At 34.1% G+C, this 19815-nt stretch overlaps 1 protein-coding gene across 3 annotated transcripts in view; it reads right to left on the bottom strand.

Annotated features, from left to right (window-relative positions):
• Window positions 1-6: 6 nt before the first annotated feature.
• LOC136042737 (beta-glucuronidase-like) overlaps window positions 7-19815 on the bottom strand; it is a 29871-nt gene continuing 10062 nt past the window's right edge. For 2 of the 3 annotated variants that reach the window (XM_065727703.1, XM_065727702.1), the window contains exons 3-4: window positions 16296-16417; window positions 11402-13831 (exon numbers count right to left, since the gene is read on the bottom strand). In XM_065727703.1, the coding sequence (XP_065583775.1) occupies window positions 13762-13831; window positions 16296-16417 (192 nt within the window). In that variant the 3' untranslated portion in view covers window positions 11402-13761. Of the gene's footprint in view, window positions 319-11401; window positions 13832-16295; window positions 16418-19815 lie in introns of those variants that run through there. The other variant, XM_065727704.1, reaches the window with a different exon arrangement.

Genomic DNA, 19815 nt, shown 5'->3' on the forward strand with positions numbered 1-19815 from the left:
AGCAGTAAATTCGTTAGGTGAAGGATGAGCAAAAAATTGAAGCAAAATTAATTAAAAAATTTTTGAGGGTTCTATTTTCTTAGTAAAATATAAAAAGGGGAGCAAAAAAAAATATACGCGAATTTTACGGAGATTCTATATAACTTGAGGTTTAGAACCCTTGTTTTTTTTTTATTTAAACTTTAAAATTATAAGAAACCAGTTCTGCTGCACTGTCTTTTTATGTAAAAATAAGCGTCTATACACAAAAAGACGAATGCAACAGAGAACAGGCTTATACAGAGAGTTCCGAAATTTACTGCTCAGCTACTTCATTATCTAGAAAAGAAAAGAAAAGTCAATCATTTGCAGGCAATAGACAATATGTTTTTCCGAACTAAAAAATTTATAAAAGGATAAATTTTGAAGACTGGCTAAATACATTACAAGAGCAAAAACTTCAAGATGGTTGCGATGTCTGGTCAAGACCTTTTTTCTTCACATGTAATTATGCTTGCTATTAACAAATCCTTTTAGACTTTCCTGGAACATTTTGTGATATAGGAAAAGCACAGATACAAATGTATTCCTTAAAACTGAATTAGTCAATACAAGATAAATGCTAAATGTGAAAATGAAAACTACCTAAGGAGGGGCGGGGGTAGCATGGATTAGTTTTTGGCGGAAAAGAGAATTTTCTGGGCAAAAACTTTCATGGGTAGATAAGGTGTGATTTAAAAAATTTACATTTTCTAAGACCCCCACGGAGATAAAACCATCGAAAAAGTGATGAAGAACTAATATATTATACAATATATATATATATATATATATATATATATATATATATATATATATATATATATATATATATGTAGCTAAGCGTATTTTACTTATTATCAATTCTGGTACCCCTTTTATTGAAATCCTTTGAAATCCAATTTAGTCAGGTCTTGGGGGATGGTGAGAAGGGTGCTGAACTGTATGAGAGTCAGGAAGGTGTACTACGTGTAACAAGGTCGTAAGAAAGAAGCATTTGCACTATCAAGAACGGCTCAGGAGCGACTAAGGCCCAGCGGCCACGGGGCAACTGTTTTGAGACTAGAATTGCTAACTGATTGCGCATGCAACTGTTGTGTGACCATGGCCCTGAGGAAGTGAGGTCCAACCCACGAGGCAATCCAGATGTTACTGGTTTCCACTCAGTCTAAAACCGGTTCCAAATGAGACCCCAGTCATGGTCACAGTTGCGTTGCAGTGCTGTCCCAGACATTTTCGGGAGCTACCGCGTTGATATTGTCCAATTATTTTGGCTCTCAACATGTCAGACCAGGAATTAAACATGAAAGTAGACTAAAAGTAGACTAATATCATGATTGTCAAAATGGCTCGTATACAATAACTGAGCAGCTAGGGGTTTTAAGTTTAAACTTTAAGGAGAAGGTTGAGAAGAAAATCGAACTGAATCATAAGAATATATGTGCATCCAGGTAGTCAAAAGAGCACATCTCCAATATCTTAGTAATTTCTAAGGGTATTAAGTTGAAACCTTCAGTCATTGGTGAGGAGGGTGTCGAACAAAATCAAAGTATACTATATACACCTAAGTAGTCGAAAGGGCGCGTCTGCAAAATATCAAGAGCGGCTAAGAGTATTTAGTAGACGCTTTCAGAGGATGCTGGGGGAGGATTCTAAACTAAATCGAAAGACACTATGTGCATCCATTTCGTCAAAATGATGAACCTATAATATAACAAGAATCGCTTAAAGTTGATATAATATAACAAGAATTGCTGAAAGTATAAAGCTGAAACCTTCGGTGCATGTTGAGATAAATCCCGAACAAATTGTCAAAAGACAGTATCCGCAACATGTCACGAACAGCTTTTGATATCAAGTTTAACTTTCAAGGAATGATCAGAGAGCAAATTGAATTCAACGGTAAGATACTACCTGCATTCAGGTTGAAAAAAGGGTATATCAAAAATATCTCAGCAACTTCTTAGGGTATTAAGGCGACTTTCAGATAATTGTACAGATGGTACTGATCAAAATCAAAACGCACTATGTGCATCAAGGTTGCCAAAAAAACATATTGACAGTATCTCAGGAAGTTCCATGGACCACAGTAGAAACTTTCAGGGAATAAACAAACATTGTACAACAAAGTCAAAAGCAACTGTGAACATAAAGGTAAAAAAAGGGCGCATTTATAATATTTCAGGAACAACTAACAGTATTAAGTAAAAATTTCGAGTGAATATCGAGAGGTATATTGAACTAATTCAGGAGACATTAAGTGTATTATGAATGTCAATATGGCATATATGCAATAACTCGGGAACATTTAAGAGTATTAAGTGGGAACTTTCACCGAAAGTTGAGAGAAATGTTAAACTAAATCAAAAAACACTCTGTCTTGAGGGAATGCCGATGGGGATATTGAACTAAATCAGTGAACTGTATGCATCCAGGGTGTCAACATGGTTCATCTGCAATACGGCAGGAACGGCTAAGATATTTGAAACTTTCTGTAAATATTGAAGGTGATGTTGAGCTAAATCAAATGACACTATCTCCATCCAGGATATCAGAATGAGACGTCTTCAATAGTTCATATACGGTTAATGGTATAGATTAACGCCTTAAGCGACCTAGCTGAAACTGTGAGGAAATATTGGATGGAAAGGACAAGTAGATACTAAATTTTGATTTGTTGACCGAAGGGAGCTCATCAGCGACAAAGAATGTTTGAAAAAAAAATGGTTGCATTGATTCTTAGTTTGATAAATAAAAAAAAAACTAATTTTTTTAGCTGAAAGTAAGGAGCGACATTAAAACTTAAAACGAACATAAATTAATCCGTAAATGAAATGAATTGTCCCCTCCGCAATCCCTCGCTCTTTACGCTAAAGCTTTTAATTGTTTCAAAAAGTAGAATTGTGGCAAAGAGTCAAACTTTAGCGTAAAGAGCGAGGGATTGCTGAGGGGACAACTCATTTCATATACGGATTAATTTCTGTTCGTTTTAAGTTTTAATGTCGCTCCTTACTTTCAGCTAAAAAAATTAGTTTTTTTTTTATTTAATACCTGAACGTTTTTGAATTAATGCATGTTTGGTTTTGGCTCTCCGTGCATAAATTATTAAAATGAAATTTGTATATTAATTTTTTTTTTGGCTAAATGGCTTTCTCTTAGTTTTGATCAGACGATATTGAGAAATACAAAATTCCAGAAGGAGGCCTTGTTGCCCTCCAATTTTTCGGTTACTTAGAAAGGCAACTAGAACTTTTAATTTTTAACGAACGTTTTTATTAGTAAAAAATATACGTAACTTAAGAATTAACTTACGTAACAAACTTTCATAACCTTATATTTTTATTATGTATACGAGGGGGTTTGTACCCTCGTTAATACCTCGCTCTTTACACTAAATCCTAAGTTTTGTCCCAATTCTTTAAGAATGACCCCTGAATCAGAAATGCCGTAGAATAAATAGTTGAAATTACTAAAAATACTTTAGCATAAAGAGCAAGGTATTTATCTCCTCCTAAATACCTCGCTCTTTATGCTAAAGTATTTTTAGAACCCCTCATATGCGTAATAATCTCTGTTCGTTTTAAGTTTCAATGCTACTTCTTCCTTTCATTTCAAAAAAACATTTTCATGTTTATTTTTCATTGTTTTCTTATAGTAATGCTAGAGAATCCTGCGCCCTTGTTATTGAATTTTTCTTCCCCCATGACAGATTCCTCCAAGGAAAGATCCTCCAACATAGCCCCCTCTCCTCATCCCCACCCCCAAACAAAATAAAATCCCCCTGAAAACGTCTGTACACTTCCCAATAACCATTACTATATGTAAACACTGGTCAAAGTTTGTAACTTGCAGCCCCTCCCCGAGGGATTGTGGGGGAGTAAGTCATCCCCAAAGACATAGTTATTATGGTTTTCGACTATGTTGAACAAAATGGCTATCTCAAAATTTTGATCCGTTGACTTTGGGAAAAAAATGAGCGTGGGAGGGGGCCTAGATGGCCTCCAATTTTTTTGGTCACTTAAAAAGGGCACTAGAACTTTTTATTTCCGTTAGAATGAGCCCTCTTGCGACATTCTAGGACCACTTGGTCAATACGATGAACCCTGAAAAAAAAAAAAAAAAAAAAAAAAAAAAAAAAAAAAAAAAAAAAAAAAAAAAAAAACACGCACCCGTGATTTGTCTTCTGGCAAAAAATACAAAATTCCACATTTTTACAGATAGGAGCTTGAAACTTCTACAGTAGGTTTCTCTGATACGCTGAATCTGATGGTGTCATTTTCGTTAAGATCCTACGACTTGTAGGGGGTGTTTCCCCCTATTTTCCTAGATAAGGCAAATTTTCTCAGGCTCGTAACTTATGATGGGTGATGAAACTTATATATTTAAAATCAGCATTAATATGCGATTCTTTTGATGTAGCTATTGATATCAAAATTCAATTTTTTAGAGTTTTGGTTACTATTGAGCCGGGTCGCTCCTTACTACAGTTCGTTACCACGAACTGTTTGAAAGTGTGTGTTATTAGTGTGTTATATTCTTAGTGTGATCTTTTTTTGATCTCATTAAAATTTCAGGCCGTGAAGACACCTCAATGAAAGTTTTAGAACCAAGGGAATCGCAACTGGAAACAAATCTTGTCAGGGATTCTTCATCTCCTTTTCTTTCTTTTTTCTGCAACAAATTGGAACTATATTAGCTAATATACTAGCTCAAAATGCATAAATGTAAACAAACAAGCTATTAAAGCAAAATATAACACACACACAAAAATTCCTACAACGAAGTGTTTGATCATTATTCGTCTATATCAAAGGTTGTAACAGTAGATACGACGGAACAGCTTCCCCCCCAAAAAAATTTCCAAAATTGTTCACATTTTTTAAAATACTAGTACCCGTACCCAACCATTTGTAGTTCTATAATATAGCTATTTTTAGAATTCCTAGCAAAATTTTGTCCAGAATATGAAGAGCAGCCCAAAATCTTTTTACTTTTATTCATCAATAAAAAAAATATCAATAAAACTTACAGAAATTAATTCTTTTAACTTAACAAACAGAAGATGTTTCAACAAAAGAAGTTTTTTTAAATAAGTACAGAACTAATTTAAACCAAAGGGGAGCAGAAGTAGTGAAAAAAAAGTCATGCTTAAAACGTAAATAAATCATTATAAATAAACTAATGAAACCCTCTGACAGAGAATCTGTCAGAGAATCTGACAGATTCTTTTACAAGAGAATCTGAAAAATAACACACTGATTCTACAGCCTCTTCACATGCAGAACTATCCTGCTGTATAAGCTAACTTCGCGAACAAACACGACTCGAATTTTTTATAATAGGCACTTGCTGGCTGACTTCCAAGAGAAAGTTTCGAGACAAAGAGCTATAGCATTCAGAGGCGCTTGGGTAGATATTGATGAGTTAAAAGGATCATTATCACAAGGGTCACTAGAAAATTCAGAGGCAGCTTTGCATATATAATTAATTTAATTGGAAGTATGCTTTCTTTCGGAAACAAAGAACCCTAAGCAAAAGGGATGAAACCACGTCGATCACCTAGAGTATTACGACAGCATGCCTGTCTCCAAAGAATATTCACAGCTAGGTCAAACTCGGAGAGAAATTATCACTGGGGGGTCAGTCAAAGACAAACAACCGTCAGTTGTCAATTGCAATTCAGCTTAAATTATCGAACAGTTCGTGGTAACGAACTGATGTAAGGAGCGACCCGGTTCAATAGTAACCAAAACTCTGAAAAACAGAATTTTTATTACAATAGTTAAATCAAAAGAATCACATTTTAATGCTGATGTCAAATATGTAAGTTTCATTAAGTTTAGTCTTATCCATCAAAAGTTACGAGCCTGAGAATATTTGGCTTGTTTTAGAAAATAATAACAATAATAATAATAATTTTTTTATCACCCACTTCACAAAACAGAGGTTAAGTGGAGTAAAATACAAAAGAAAAACAGCAAAAGTAATACAAAAGAAACAAATTTAATCACATACAAAAAAAAGACGGATAAGGCGATGAAAACATCCTAGCCTATAAAGCGCTTCAATAGCTAGCTTCACAGATAATTTTTTGAAAGCACCAGTAATATCTGTCGCACAATACTTTTTAACCAGTTATATATATATATATATATATATATATATATATATATATATATATATATATATATATATATATATACTAGCTGTTATATACTAGTACTAGCTATATATACTAGCATAGTATATAGCTAGTATATATAGTATATAGCTAGTATATATACTAGCTAAACTCGGAGAGAAATTACCACTGGGGGGTCAGTCAAAGAGAAACAACCGTCAGTTGTCAATTGCAATTCAGCTTAAATTATCGAACCGCGCCACCCCGACACCTAGTTGGTGGGGCGCTTCGCGCCCCCCAAGCCCCCCCGCGCGCGTAAGTCGTTACGCGCCATTGTAGTTGTGTCCCTGTGAATATAGATAGATTTATATATGTGTTTCAAACTACGTAAAAATTGCGAATATACAACATTCTTGGCTTTCCCATTGTCTGTGCATATACAAAGCCGTATGTACTAATAATGACGTCATATGCAAACGCTCTTTTTACAAACAAACAAACATGCATACACACAACTCGTTTTTATATAGATAGATAGATAGATAGATCGATACAATACAAATTAACTGCGTAAAACTTGCGAATATACAACATTCTTCGCTGTCCAATTGTCGCTGCATATAAATAGATTGTCAGGTTTACCGACCCTCGAACATGCAACGTACAATTGTCCATGGGGAAAACAATCAGTATTAAGATCTATACCACATTTTTCTAATGATTGACCTTGAGCTTTGTTAATGGTGATTGCAAATGCTAATCGAATTGGGAATTGCAATCTTTTAAATTGAAAAGGCAGATCGGTTGGAATCATGGGAATGCGAGGAATAAGAACAGCCTCACCCTCAAAAGGCCCTGTCAAGATTGTGGCCTCTATTAGGTTTTCCATTGTTTTTTTTTTACGGCAAGTCGCGTGCCATTGCAAAGCTTTGGTGGGTTGATATTTCTTAAAAGTATTATTGGTACGCCTATTTTTAGTTGTAGCACGTGTGGTGGAAACCCTGAAAGATCTATGGAATTTAAAAATTCAGATGGATAATTAACCGCTTCATTTGTTTCCAAAACTGTGTCGACTGACTTGTAAAAGACTGCCTGGTCTCGAATCTTGGTCAAAACAATATTGTTGATTTCGTGGACGTCTATATTTTTGGGTGCGAGTATCGCTCTTTCACTTAGCCATTTATTATTTTTATAATTGTTTAGAATATTCGGAAATACTTTTTCAATCAATTCATTTTTGGACGTCACTAAATTACAGAAATCAGCAGGTAGTTGTATACGTCCTAAAATTGAGTCTACTGGGAGCTTTCCGTTTCCAATTGCCAGCAATTGATCTGAAAATGTTTGACCAGAGTCATCGTTTTGCAATCGGACACGCATATTTGTAGTTAATTTTAATATTTTTACGTGTGCCCATAAATTAGAGTTTTTCAGGCAAGCATTCATTTCGTCTGCAGGAGTTGATCTAGGTATTATAGGTAATGTTTGCCTGAAATCTCCCGCAAGCAATATTAATGTGCTGCCAAAGGGTTTCGACTTCCCTCTCAAATCTTCCAAGCATTGATCCAGAGCCTCGAGCGATTTTTTGTGTGCAATTGTGCACTCATCCCAAATAATAAGTTTGCATTGCTGCAATACTTTACCCATCCCAGATGATTTGGAAATATTGCACGTGGGAGTTTCTGTAAAATGCAAATTCAGAGGCAATTTCAAAGCGGAATGAGCAGTTCTTCCACCAGGCAGCAATGTTGCGGCTATTCCGGACGACGCAATTGCCAACGCTATATCATTTTTTGATCAAATTGATGCCAGAATAGGAATAAAAATGCATTGCACTGCATTTCTTATTCATTTCTTTGTTAGTTGCTGGATTCATCAATTTAATATTAAAGTGATAGCCGTCGGCTCCATCCCAAAAAATGATAGGATATTGTAGGGCATCGTAGCATCGATGAGTTTCAGCAATTCTTAACAACTGAGCGTTTCGCTTATGAAGAATAATATCTCGAGGTAAAAACTGATCACCGACCATAACGATTGCCACTTCGTCGATAGTTGGAGCATTGTATCTACGCACATGTTGGCCAGGAGGCGTTTTGTCAGCGGAAATAACAATTTTATGCGTATCAGTAGGCATCAAATCGATGGGTGTTTTGAACAGACGCACTAAATTATTATTTTCGTGGAAAAGATGTTGCAATTGGGAAACGATTGTCCTTTCAACGTTGGGAGAAATTTCGCAACGTGCATTCAATTCAGAATTTCTATTACTGATGAAGTACAATTGTAAAAATCTATGATTCTCGCCTGAGAATGGTAGGAGGGACCCTGCTCTATGATAAATTTGCCCTTTTACTTTGAAAGTAGACATAAATTGATCTGGATTTTCGATTTGGGCTCCAAACGACGTCATTTGGAAACATGAGTTGTATTTTCTGATTTTTGACAAAAAAACGCTTAGATTCTGACGTAGTTCCAGTAAGGAAAGTCTTCAATGGCTCTGGTGGTGCAGCCAATAGAGGAAGTTTAACTTTTCCTGAGGCGCAACACATTCCCATTGTTTCACCATTGAATTTCAAGGCCTTGCAATAGGGACAAATTTTAGACATTGTCCCGATTTGAACACATCTACTCAAGCTATAATCATCGACTGGGCTGTACCTGAATGCCAGGCGATAACTTTCAGGTTGCTCTGATTCCTCGGCAGGCTTTCTTTTCTTACTTTCTCTATCAGCAGCAAGCCTGATTTCTTGCTGTTCTTGTGATTCCTCGGCACGCTTTCTTTTCTTACTTTCTCTATCAGCAGCAAGCCTGATTTCTTGCTGTTCTTGTGATTCCTCGGCACGCCTTCTTTTTTCACTTTCTCTTTTAGCAGCAAGTCTGCTTTCGCGTTGCTCTGGTAGTTCCTCGGCCCGCTTTCTGTTCTTTCTTTCTCTATCAGCCTCAAGCCTGTTTCCTAGCTGTTCTTTTGATTCCTCGGCACGCTTTCTGTTCTTTCTTTCTCTATCAGCCTCAAGCCTGTTTCCTTGCTGTTCTTTTGATTCCTCGGCACGCTTTCTTTTCTGACTTTCTCAATCAGCAGCAAGTTTTTTGGCATAGACTCTTTGAGCATCTTCATCGGCTTTTGCCATTGTAAGTTCATCAGTCATTTTAAACTTAAACATTAATAGATTTCTACGTGAACATATATGTCTTAAATATCTTTAATGACGTCACCGTCATAGCAGAAATGACGACAACTAACTTCATGATTAAATATCTTTAATGACGTCACCGTCAAAGCAAAAATGACGAGAGCTAATTTCATGACGTCAGTCAACACAGAAACATGACGTCACCTGATCCACAGACAGACAGACAACTTATTTTTATATATATAGATATATATAAAAATAAGTTGTCTGTCTGTGGATCAGGTGACGTCATGTTTCTGAGTCGGCTGACGTCATGAAATTAGTTGTTGTCATTTTTGCTTTGACGATGCTTAGTATATTGTAAAACACATTAATTTGGTTAATAATATACCATTTAAAACACCAAAATGAACATGCTGGAGTAGTCACTCGGTGAGAGAGGGTGTCAGAACGGAGAATGAAGGTCCCAGGTTCAAATCCTGGTTAGGCTAAAAAAGGTAAAAAACTAAAAACTAAAAAAACAACTGAAAAAACTATAAAAAGGCAAAAACTACAAAAAAAAACTAAAAACTAATAAAAAAAATAAAAAAGCTAAAAAACTAAAAAAACTAAAAAACTAAAAAAACTAAAAACTAAAAAAAAAACTTAAAAAAAAGGAAAAAACTGAAAAATAGAAGAGAAAAAGAAAACTAATAAAATTAAGAATAAAATAAAAAAAATAAAAAAGATAAAAACTAAAAAAAAAGTAAAAAGAAAAAACGAAAAAAAACTAAAAAAGCTAAAAAAAAAGGTAAAAACCAATAAAAAACTAAAAAGAAAAAAAGGAAAAAAAAAAAAAACTAAAAAAAAACTTAAAAAAAAGGAAAAAATTGAAAAATAGAAGAGAAAAAGAAAACTAATAAAATTAAGAATAAAAATAAAAAAAAATAAAAAAGATAAAAACTAAAAAAAAAGTAAAAAGAAAAAACGAAAAAAACTAAAAAAGCTAAAAAAAAGGTAAAAACCAATAAAAAACTAAAAAGAAAAAAAAGAAAAAAACTGAAAAAAATTTCATCTAAAAAACTAAAAAAAACTAAAAACTAAAAGAACTAAAAAAGAAAAAAAAACTAAAAAAAGGAAAAAAACTGAAAAATAAAGGAGAAAAAGAAAACTAAAAAATATAAATAAAAATAAAAAAACTAAAAAGATAAAAACTTCAAAAAAAACTAAAAAGAAAAAAGAAAAAAACTAAAAAACCTAAAAAAAGGTCAAAACCAATAAAAAAGAACTAAAAGGGGAACACTGGGACACAAATGACGACCGGGATACTGGGAATATAAATGACGACCGGGACACAGGGAATGTTCAATTAGCACCGGGACACAGGGAGTATAAATGACGACGACCGGGACACAGGGACATAACTACAAAGGGGACGCCGGGGTGCACAGGGGGATATATAAATGACGATGGCGACTCAGGGAATGGTCGATTAGCAATCACCATCAACAAAGCTCAAGGGCAATCATTAGAATCATGAGGTATAGATCGGATTGTACGGATTGTTTTCCCATGGACCATTATATGTTGCATGTTCAAGAGTCGGTAAACCTGACAATCTATTTATATGCACAGACAATGGGACAGCAAAGAATGTTGTATATTCGCAAGTTTTACGTAGTTAAAAACATATATATATATATATATATATATATATATATATATATATATATATATATATATATATATATATATATATCTATCTATATTCACAGGTGGGACATAGGGACACAACTACAATGGCGCGTAACTAATATGGCGCGTAACGACTTACGCGCGCGGGGGGGCTTGGGGGGGGGCGCGAATAGTATATATATATATATATATATATATATATATATATATATATATATATATATATATATATATATATATATATATATATATATATATATATATATATATATATATATATATATATATATATATATATATATATATATATATATATATATATATATATATATATATATATATATATATATATATATATATATATATATATATATATATATATATATATATATATATACTATATATATATAACTATATATATAATAGTGAGAAACATCCCTTAAAAGTCATGGAATCTTACGAAAACGAAAAATCACACCATCAGATTCAGCGTATCAAAGAACCCCACAGTAGAAGTTTCAGGCGCCTATCAACAAAATGTGGAATTTTGCATTTTTTGCCACAAGACAGATCACGGATGCGTGTTTTTTTTTCTCCCTAGGGGTGATCGTATCGACCCAGTGGTCCTAGAATGTCGTGAGAGGGCTTATTCTAAATGAAATTAAAAGTTATAGTGGCCTTTTAAAGTGACCACAAAAATTGGAGGGTACCTAGGCCCCCTCCCACGCTCATTTTTTACCCAAAGTCACTTAATCAATATTCTGAGATAGCCATTTTATTCAACATAGTCGAAAAACTTAATAACTATGTCTTTAGGGACGACTTACTCCCCCACAGTCCCCGTGGGAGGGGCCGCAAGTTACAAACTTTGACCAGTGTTTATATATTGTAATGGTTATTGGGAAGTGTACAGACGCTTGCAGAGGGATTTTTTGGTTGGGGTGGGAGGGTTTGAGGGGAGGGGATAATGCGGAGGGAATTTTCCATGGGGGAAGAAAATTTGCATGAAGGGGGTGCAGGATTGTCTAGCATTTTTTTTAAAGAACAATGAAAAATAAATTCGAAAAAGTTATTTCTACTGAAAGTAAGGAGCAGCATTTAAACTTAAAACGAACAGAAATTATTTCGCATATGAAGGATTCAACTCTTCCTAATACCTCGCTGTTTACGCTAAAGTAATCTTATTAATTTCAACTATTTATTCTACGGCCGTGTGGATTCAGGGGTCATTTTTAAGGAATTGGGACAAAATGTAAGCTTTATTGTGAAGAGACAGGTACTGACAAGGGGGTGGATTCCCTCATAAACGTAATAAGAACATACGAATATAGAAGTTTGTTACATAGGTTAATTCGTAAGTTGCGTATATTTTTACTAATAAAAACGTTCGGAAAAAAATCAAAAGTTCTAGTTGCCTTTTTAAATAATCAAATAATTGAATGGTAACTAGGCCTACTCTCCCGCTCCTTTTTTGTCAAAATCGTCCGATCAAAACTATGAGAAAGCCATTTGGCCATAAAAAAAATTAATGTTCAAATTTCGTTTCAATTATTCATGTGCGGAGATGCATTAATTCAAAAACTTTCAAAAATTAGAAAAAAAAGTTTTTTAACTGAAAGTAAGGAGCAATATCAAACGGTTCGTGGTAACGAACTGTAGTAAGGAGCCAGCCTCCTAAATAGTAACCAAAAATTTAGAAAATGGAATTTGATACCAATAGCTACATCAAAAGAATCGTATTTTAATGCTGATTTTAAATATATTATTTTAATCAAGTTTAGTCTTACCCATCAAAAGTTTAGAGCCTGAAAAATGTGGAAAAATAGGGGAAAACGAACCCTAAAAGTCATAGAATCTTAGCGAAAATCACACCATTAGATTCAGCGTATCAGAGAACCCTGTTGTAGAAGTTTCAAGCTCCTAACTACAAAAATGTGGAATTTTGTATTTTTTGCCAGAAGGCAGATCACGGATATGTGTTTATTTGTTTTTTTTTCCCAGGGGGGATCATATCGACCCAGTGGTCCTAGAATCTCGCGAGACGGCTGATCTGAAAGCAAGCAAGCGACATTTACCTTAAAACGAACAGAGATTACTTCGTATTTGAAAGGGGCTGCTTCCTCATCAACGCCACGCTCTTTACGCTTAAGTCTTTTACTGTTTTAAAAAGTAGAGAAAGAGTCAAACTTTAGCGTAAAGAGTGGGGCGTTGATGAGTAAGCAGCCACTTTCATATACGAAGTAATTTCTGTTCGTTTTAAGTTTTAATGTCGCTCCTTACGTTCCGTTATAAAAACTTGTTTTTTTGTTTATTTAATATATCGCTTACTTGAAACCAGTTCTGTTCTTTAAGATCTTCAGTAGCAATACGAACTTCATTCATTTTTCTTTGAGAGTCGTTTTTATTTCTATAACGATTTTCGGGACCTTATCAGGCACACATATGAGAAGCACACTTGGGAAGAAATCTATTGTTCTAATTAGACGTACAAAAAGCTGCAATCAAATCTGAGACAATATCCTGACGCTTTGAGTTAGCAGCGGTACACGTCGACAATTCTATAAGAAACTCAGTCAATTCTTTGCCTTTCACTATAACGTCATGTTTACAATACTAAACCACTCCGGCTAAAAAATCATAACTTTTATTTCAAGCTTTAATTGACTCAGTCAAAAAGTCAACAGTTGGTTGTAAACAAGTTCCTTATTTTCTTCCTAAGGCCCATGCCAGTATGCACTGGAATAAACTGGCTCAGAGTCCAAAATTGAGATTGGCGGGCTAGTTTATCAAAGTATAATATCAGCTAGGAGACGCTCACTCTGCTATGCAAGGACCAAGGAAGGGCCAGTTTGTGAGCAAAGCATCAATTTCTGTTACATAATCCCTGCAATTGTGAGGAACTTTTACCAGTAGATAAACGCCTCTTGCCAAAGGTATCATTCTTTCCTCTGCTTGCCTAATCAGACACTGATAATGCAAATATATTCTTGTTATATAGGTCAATAGAAACAGGGTGGGAATTTATCCGTCATTATAATCCTTATTACAACACGGTATTACTACTCGTATAAAAACTTAATAAAATAATAGTGTCCATAAACCATAGATTATTTGTATATCAATAAATATGTGTGTTTTCCTTCCACCTTTTGTTCTGGGGTGTCATCTCAATCCCTAAAATAGCTGCAAAAAAATGAGTTCTCAAAAACGAGAGGGAAAGTTGTGACAAAATCTTGTCACATTGTTGTTGTTCTAGAAATAACAGCGTTTGAGTGTCTACCAGTGGCAGCCAGGCCACAGTGAACCGAGTAGAGAGTCTTGCACAAAGCCAAAGTTTGGTTTTCTGTCTGATGTTCGCTTACGACATGGACACATAACGAAAAGTGATTATTGACGTGTAGCATTTGTGAAACTTTTTTCAGATGTTTATGCGTTCCTGTTTTCCTCAAAAGCTTCGAGAGAACGCATAATTGGCTGATGGAGCTCAAGTAAATGCATAACTGAATCATGGCGGTCGACCCACCTTATTTCCGAAAAACTTAAAGCTTAAATTTTATCCCAATTCTTTAAGAATGACCCATGAATCACAAAGGCGTTAAAATAATTAGTTAAAATTGCAAGAAATTCCTTAGCGTAAAGAGCGAGGTATTTAGGAGGAGACGAACTTCCTCATATCGTAATAGTTTCTGTTTATTTCAAGTTTTAATGCTGCTCCTTACATCCAGTTGAAAAAAATTTCATATTTATTTTTAATTTTTTTTTTTATGGAATACTAGACAATCCTGCACCCCTTTCTTAGAATTTGTCTTCCCCCATGATAAATACTCCATTAAAAGATCATCCAAAGTAACCCCCTCCCCTCGATTCCCTCTCTAACCAGAAAAAATACCCCTGAAAACGTCTGTACACTTTCCAATAACTATTTCTATTTAAATAATGGTCAAAGTTTTTAACCTGCAGCCCCTCCCCCAGGGACCGTGGGGGAGTAATTCATCCCCAAAGACATAGTTATTAGGTTTTTCGACCATTATGAACAAAATGGCTACCTCAAAATTTTGATCCGGTTTTAACTTAGATAAATAAAACACTGTTAAGACTTTAAGGAAGAAATGTTAGCATACGTATATTCAACAGAAAACAAATATTTATCTGTTGTTCTTCTTTCAGTAAATTGTGACGCTCTGGCCTTGAGAAGGAATGGGTATTGTCAGTCATACTAATGATGATTTCTACTTATTTTAGTTTTGCTCGGTTATCTATTGTAATTCCTATTCGTTTGGATTTCATTTCTTTATTGATGGTGATTTGAGGTAGTTCTTTACTTGTTAGGCTATTCAATTTTATTTCTGATCTGTGTTTATTTAATGCAGTTTTTTCTTTGTCTTTGAAAATCTTATTTCGTGGAGAAAAACCTTTTAAATTAATTTCTGTTCGTTTTTCATTGATATAGTCATTGTCACGGGAAAATAAAGTATTTATAAATTTTTTTTTTTTTTTTTGTAAGAAGCTATATTTAGGCTTGTTATTTGTATGTTGGAGATACTTTTTGAACAATGTTTAACAACATCCATTCTTTTCAAAATCCTGACACAAATAGTATTGTTTAAATTTGTTTTGAACAAAAAAAGTGAATACCATTTCCAAGAAATTATATCTATGCTCTTTAACAGCCTTGATATACTTACTCTCTTTTGATTTGGTTAAATGATCAATTGAAACCATCGGTCTTTTTTGGATAATCCTGAAACGTCTTATTCGTTACCAACATACACACCATGACTTTTGATTTGGTTTTAATTCATCATTTAGTTTTGAACCATTATGGGCAGATTGCATGACTGGAGGGGGGGGGGGGGCGTTGAAATTACCAATGTCCTTAAGCATATAGTTACTGGACGGTTCAAATATAATGAAAAAATGGCTGTCTAAAATTTTTATTGCAAGTGCTTAGAGAATTATTGCCAAAGTAGGAGGGCTTCTTACCTTCAAATCACTTTTGCTTCTTAAAAAAGGCGCTTGAAATTTTAATTTTCAACTAAATTACCTACTATAAAAGTTTCAATGATAATACTATCTATGATGGAACAGCACTACCTATCATATTGCTTATATGCCATATTGAAGATCTGCATTCTATAATATTTTTGTTTAAATGGGGCTCCCCAAGCGTTCCCTAGAAATTTTACCTTAATACCCTTAGTTGCATTAGCTGCTGTAGCCATCAAAATAGTATTAAAAGTATGCACATAGCGTCTTTTAGCTAGTTCAAAATGAACAACAGCTAACCCGATGCAATGTTTTTCATCATAAGATGGATTGTTTTTATGAGTAATTTCGAAAACATTTACCCGAAAATCTTCATTCTTTCCAAACCATGATTGACAAAAATGCCTGAGATATTCCAGCTAATCGATCGAATTCCAACTTTCAACCGATAGAAATCCTCAACCTCACCGTCTTTCAAATGAATCTGAAAATAAATCAACATATTAACCATCCAAAAGCTCATCACAGGACGCTGTCATAATTTCCTATATCGCAAAATGATCCATCAGTCATTTTTGTCTTCATAAGAACTATTGTCTTAAGATAACAAGAAACAAGTAGCAAATCGTCCCAGAGAGCTGTTTTATCGTATCTTCAACTTTTTCGGGAAGTGGAGTTAAGACGGCCATCTAATGTAAAATTTTTTGTTCTATCCGATTCCGTTGACCATTCTATTGTATCTCAACTAAGAGTGCCTCAATTTTAGATTTCTCGTTTATCGTATCTCATATTTTACCGTTTTGTTAAGAGCGGTTTTGTCGTATCTCATATGGGAAAATTACTTGGGCATTTCTGTCGTAACTCAGTCTACGTACACTTTTGATGAAGAAAAGATTTGGTAAAAGTTTCACAATGAGTCACAAACAGACATTATTTACATCTGTACAAGTTCCACAATATTTACAGGAATTCAGTGCGTCATTATTGTGGAATTGACTAATATTTTGCTCCAAGAATGTAATATATATTATATCTTATATTATATATATTATATTATATATAGTACATATGTAGAATATAATTTAATATTATCAAATACCTGTTTTGTTATGATTTTGTTGCGTATTAGTGGTCAGAATAAATCTTGGATATGATCGTATTTTGGTAGTGCTTCCTTGTAACGCAGCAGCTTGTCGGTAAATTTTTCGCAGGTCATATTATTGACTTGCAAATAAAGTGAACATACCACTCGATGCCTTTTTTATGTTCTTTACAAATATAATAATTGCTTCTATCGCAAATTTAAATTTAAGCACTTTTTGACCTCACCTAACTAACCCAGCCTAACCTAACTAACCCAACCTAACCTAGCTATATATAATTTTAGCGCTGAGAAAACGTGGTATTATTTTGTCAAAAACGACCGAAAACGCGACCGACGTTTTCGTCGGTAATAATCGCTTCTATCGCAAATTCAAATTTAAACACTTTTTGACCTCACCTAGCTAACCCAGCTTAACCTAACTTAACTATAGATAATTTTGGCGCTGAGAAAATGTGGTATTATTTCGGTCAAAAACGACCGAAGGGGGCTAAAGCACCTTCATTTGTTTTCTCCACTAGATCTGGGGAGGAAGTTACTGAAAATAAAAAAGACACGTCCTTTGAATGTCCTGCAAGTGAAGTTCTTTGAATTTAAAAAGCCAGCAAAGCTGTACAAGCACTCATTGGTACCATATTCAAAGGAAAAACAAGTTGAGTTCCATCAGGATAACGCTAAGAGAGTTTGGTGAAAAACTTCTTTCCCTGGAGACTTGCAAATAGCTACTATATCACAAGAATGTACTTCGGTTATAAAGTGTCCCAACACTTCGGCTGTCCGTGTTGTTGAACGTCTTTGTTTTGCCCAAAATTTGTGGCAAAAATATTAATCTACCTGATGCAAACATCAAAGATGTCAAGTATCTCCTGAACTTCATCCCCAACTAAGACCAGAAGTATTTAAAAACCAAGAATGAACAGTACTACAAGGCCAAGGGGGATACTGAACGTTTGGAAGCCTCTCCGTCTGCTTGAGATCCATGTCCAGAGGAGGATTCTATTGAAGCGAAACGGCGGCCAGCAAAGAAACTAAAAAAAATTAACGTTTCTGAGGTTTTCTTAATTTTTATACTTTTTCAAATAGTATTGCTGCATCAGAACTCGTTTGTCATATCTTCATTTTGAAAAGAATAGTAGGCCCACACCATTTAGTTGTATCTAAGTCTACTAAACTTTCTGTAAGGTTGGATTATCGTATCTGTATTTCATTTCAAGTTTTGACAATGAAAACTTCACTTTTTCCTTCTCATATTCGGGAGACTGTCCTAGTTATTTTTTCTCTTTTTTTGATGTATTTGTGAAGAAAACTTGTTGTACCGTGTAAGTTCCAGCAAAGCTGAAAATTTCAAAGTTGTTTTTCTAGGAATTTTGAAAACCTTAGTTACGACAAAACCACTCTCAGGGGATGAAATGTATCTTCAGTGAATTAGTAGGGAAGATAAGGAACTAAAAGTAATAGCTCCATTGAAAACATTGATGTTTGATGACGTATGACAATTATGAAAATTACTGATTTTCATAGAAAATTGAATAATCGATATAAATAAAATGTGATTTGTTATTTATTTTATTTTATAAGACTGGAGCGGAAATATCTCAAAAAGTGATTGTTAATCAGCATTTTCTGTTTTCAAGAATTATTATGAGTCAAATGTTTTTGTGGAAAAAGTTGACATAGGTTGCCTTGAAAAATCTTGGATATCAAGGGATTACCCGATCCCACGTATATGCATGAATCCACAAACAGTTTAGAAACATTTTTTTTTTCTATCAAATTATGTAGGAATTTTTGTCGTTGGCACAAAATTCATACATTTTTGGATTAAAATAAGGACTAAATTAGAAAAAAGTTACAATTGAATATAAAGAACTCAAACAACAAATTATTAACATGAAGTACCAGAAGCTTTATGAAAAAGTCATTGTCAGCTGCAAATCATTAAACTAATTTATAGCATTCGGAAATACTCTGTTAACAGAAGTGTTGACAGATACAATACTTTGGAAGAAAGGGGTATCTAGCGTTATGTCCATCAAAAACGTGCAGCTCAACTCAGAAAAAAATATATTTAGTCCAATACCTCACTAGAGCTTTTCTTTTGCCCGATTTTAAGAAGTTCCTTTTTGCTTTGGAGATATAATGCTGGTAAATACACATATAAAACATTTTTAACGATTATTCATAAGTTTCAAGTTGATTGGCTCTTACATATGACTAGATTCATCTTGACAATTTTTTCTCACAAAATATCTCTTTTGAATCAGACCAACGTAAAATTCAATCCTTGGAAATTTCCTTACCTTTCTTAATAATGAACATGCATATCTTTGTTTCCATTGAAAAAAGAAGACATACCCAGATTTACCATTATATCTTTCTGAGTTCAAGAATAGGGAAATGGACTGAGAGTGACAAAAGAACACAAGCTGAATAAAAGGGATCAAGTTGTAGTGCAGTTTTTATAGCACAATTTACCATAAAATGACCATTGACATGGGAAAACCCTTCGATACCTTGCTCAATCTTACTATTCTTCCTTTAAACGTTCTCATTCTCCTCGAGTTTCCAAATAAAAATATACTTTCTCGATACTAATAAATCCCAATACCAAAAGTTTTCCAAATAAATTATTGATAGGTCTTAAAATATGACGAAGGAAATGTGACTCCACCCAAGCAATTCAAAGCGCTCCAAATTGTATAGCTTATTCTTCACACAGACGTTTAAGGAGAAAAAAAAATGAATTCACAACTTCCCATTAAAATATTAAATCAAATTTG

The sequence above is a fragment of the Artemia franciscana genome, unplaced genomic scaffold (genome assembly GCF_032884065.1).
Source record: "Artemia franciscana unplaced genomic scaffold, ASM3288406v1 Scaffold_1884, whole genome shotgun sequence".
Classification (NCBI taxonomy): domain Eukaryota; kingdom Metazoa; phylum Arthropoda; class Branchiopoda; order Anostraca; family Artemiidae; genus Artemia; species Artemia franciscana.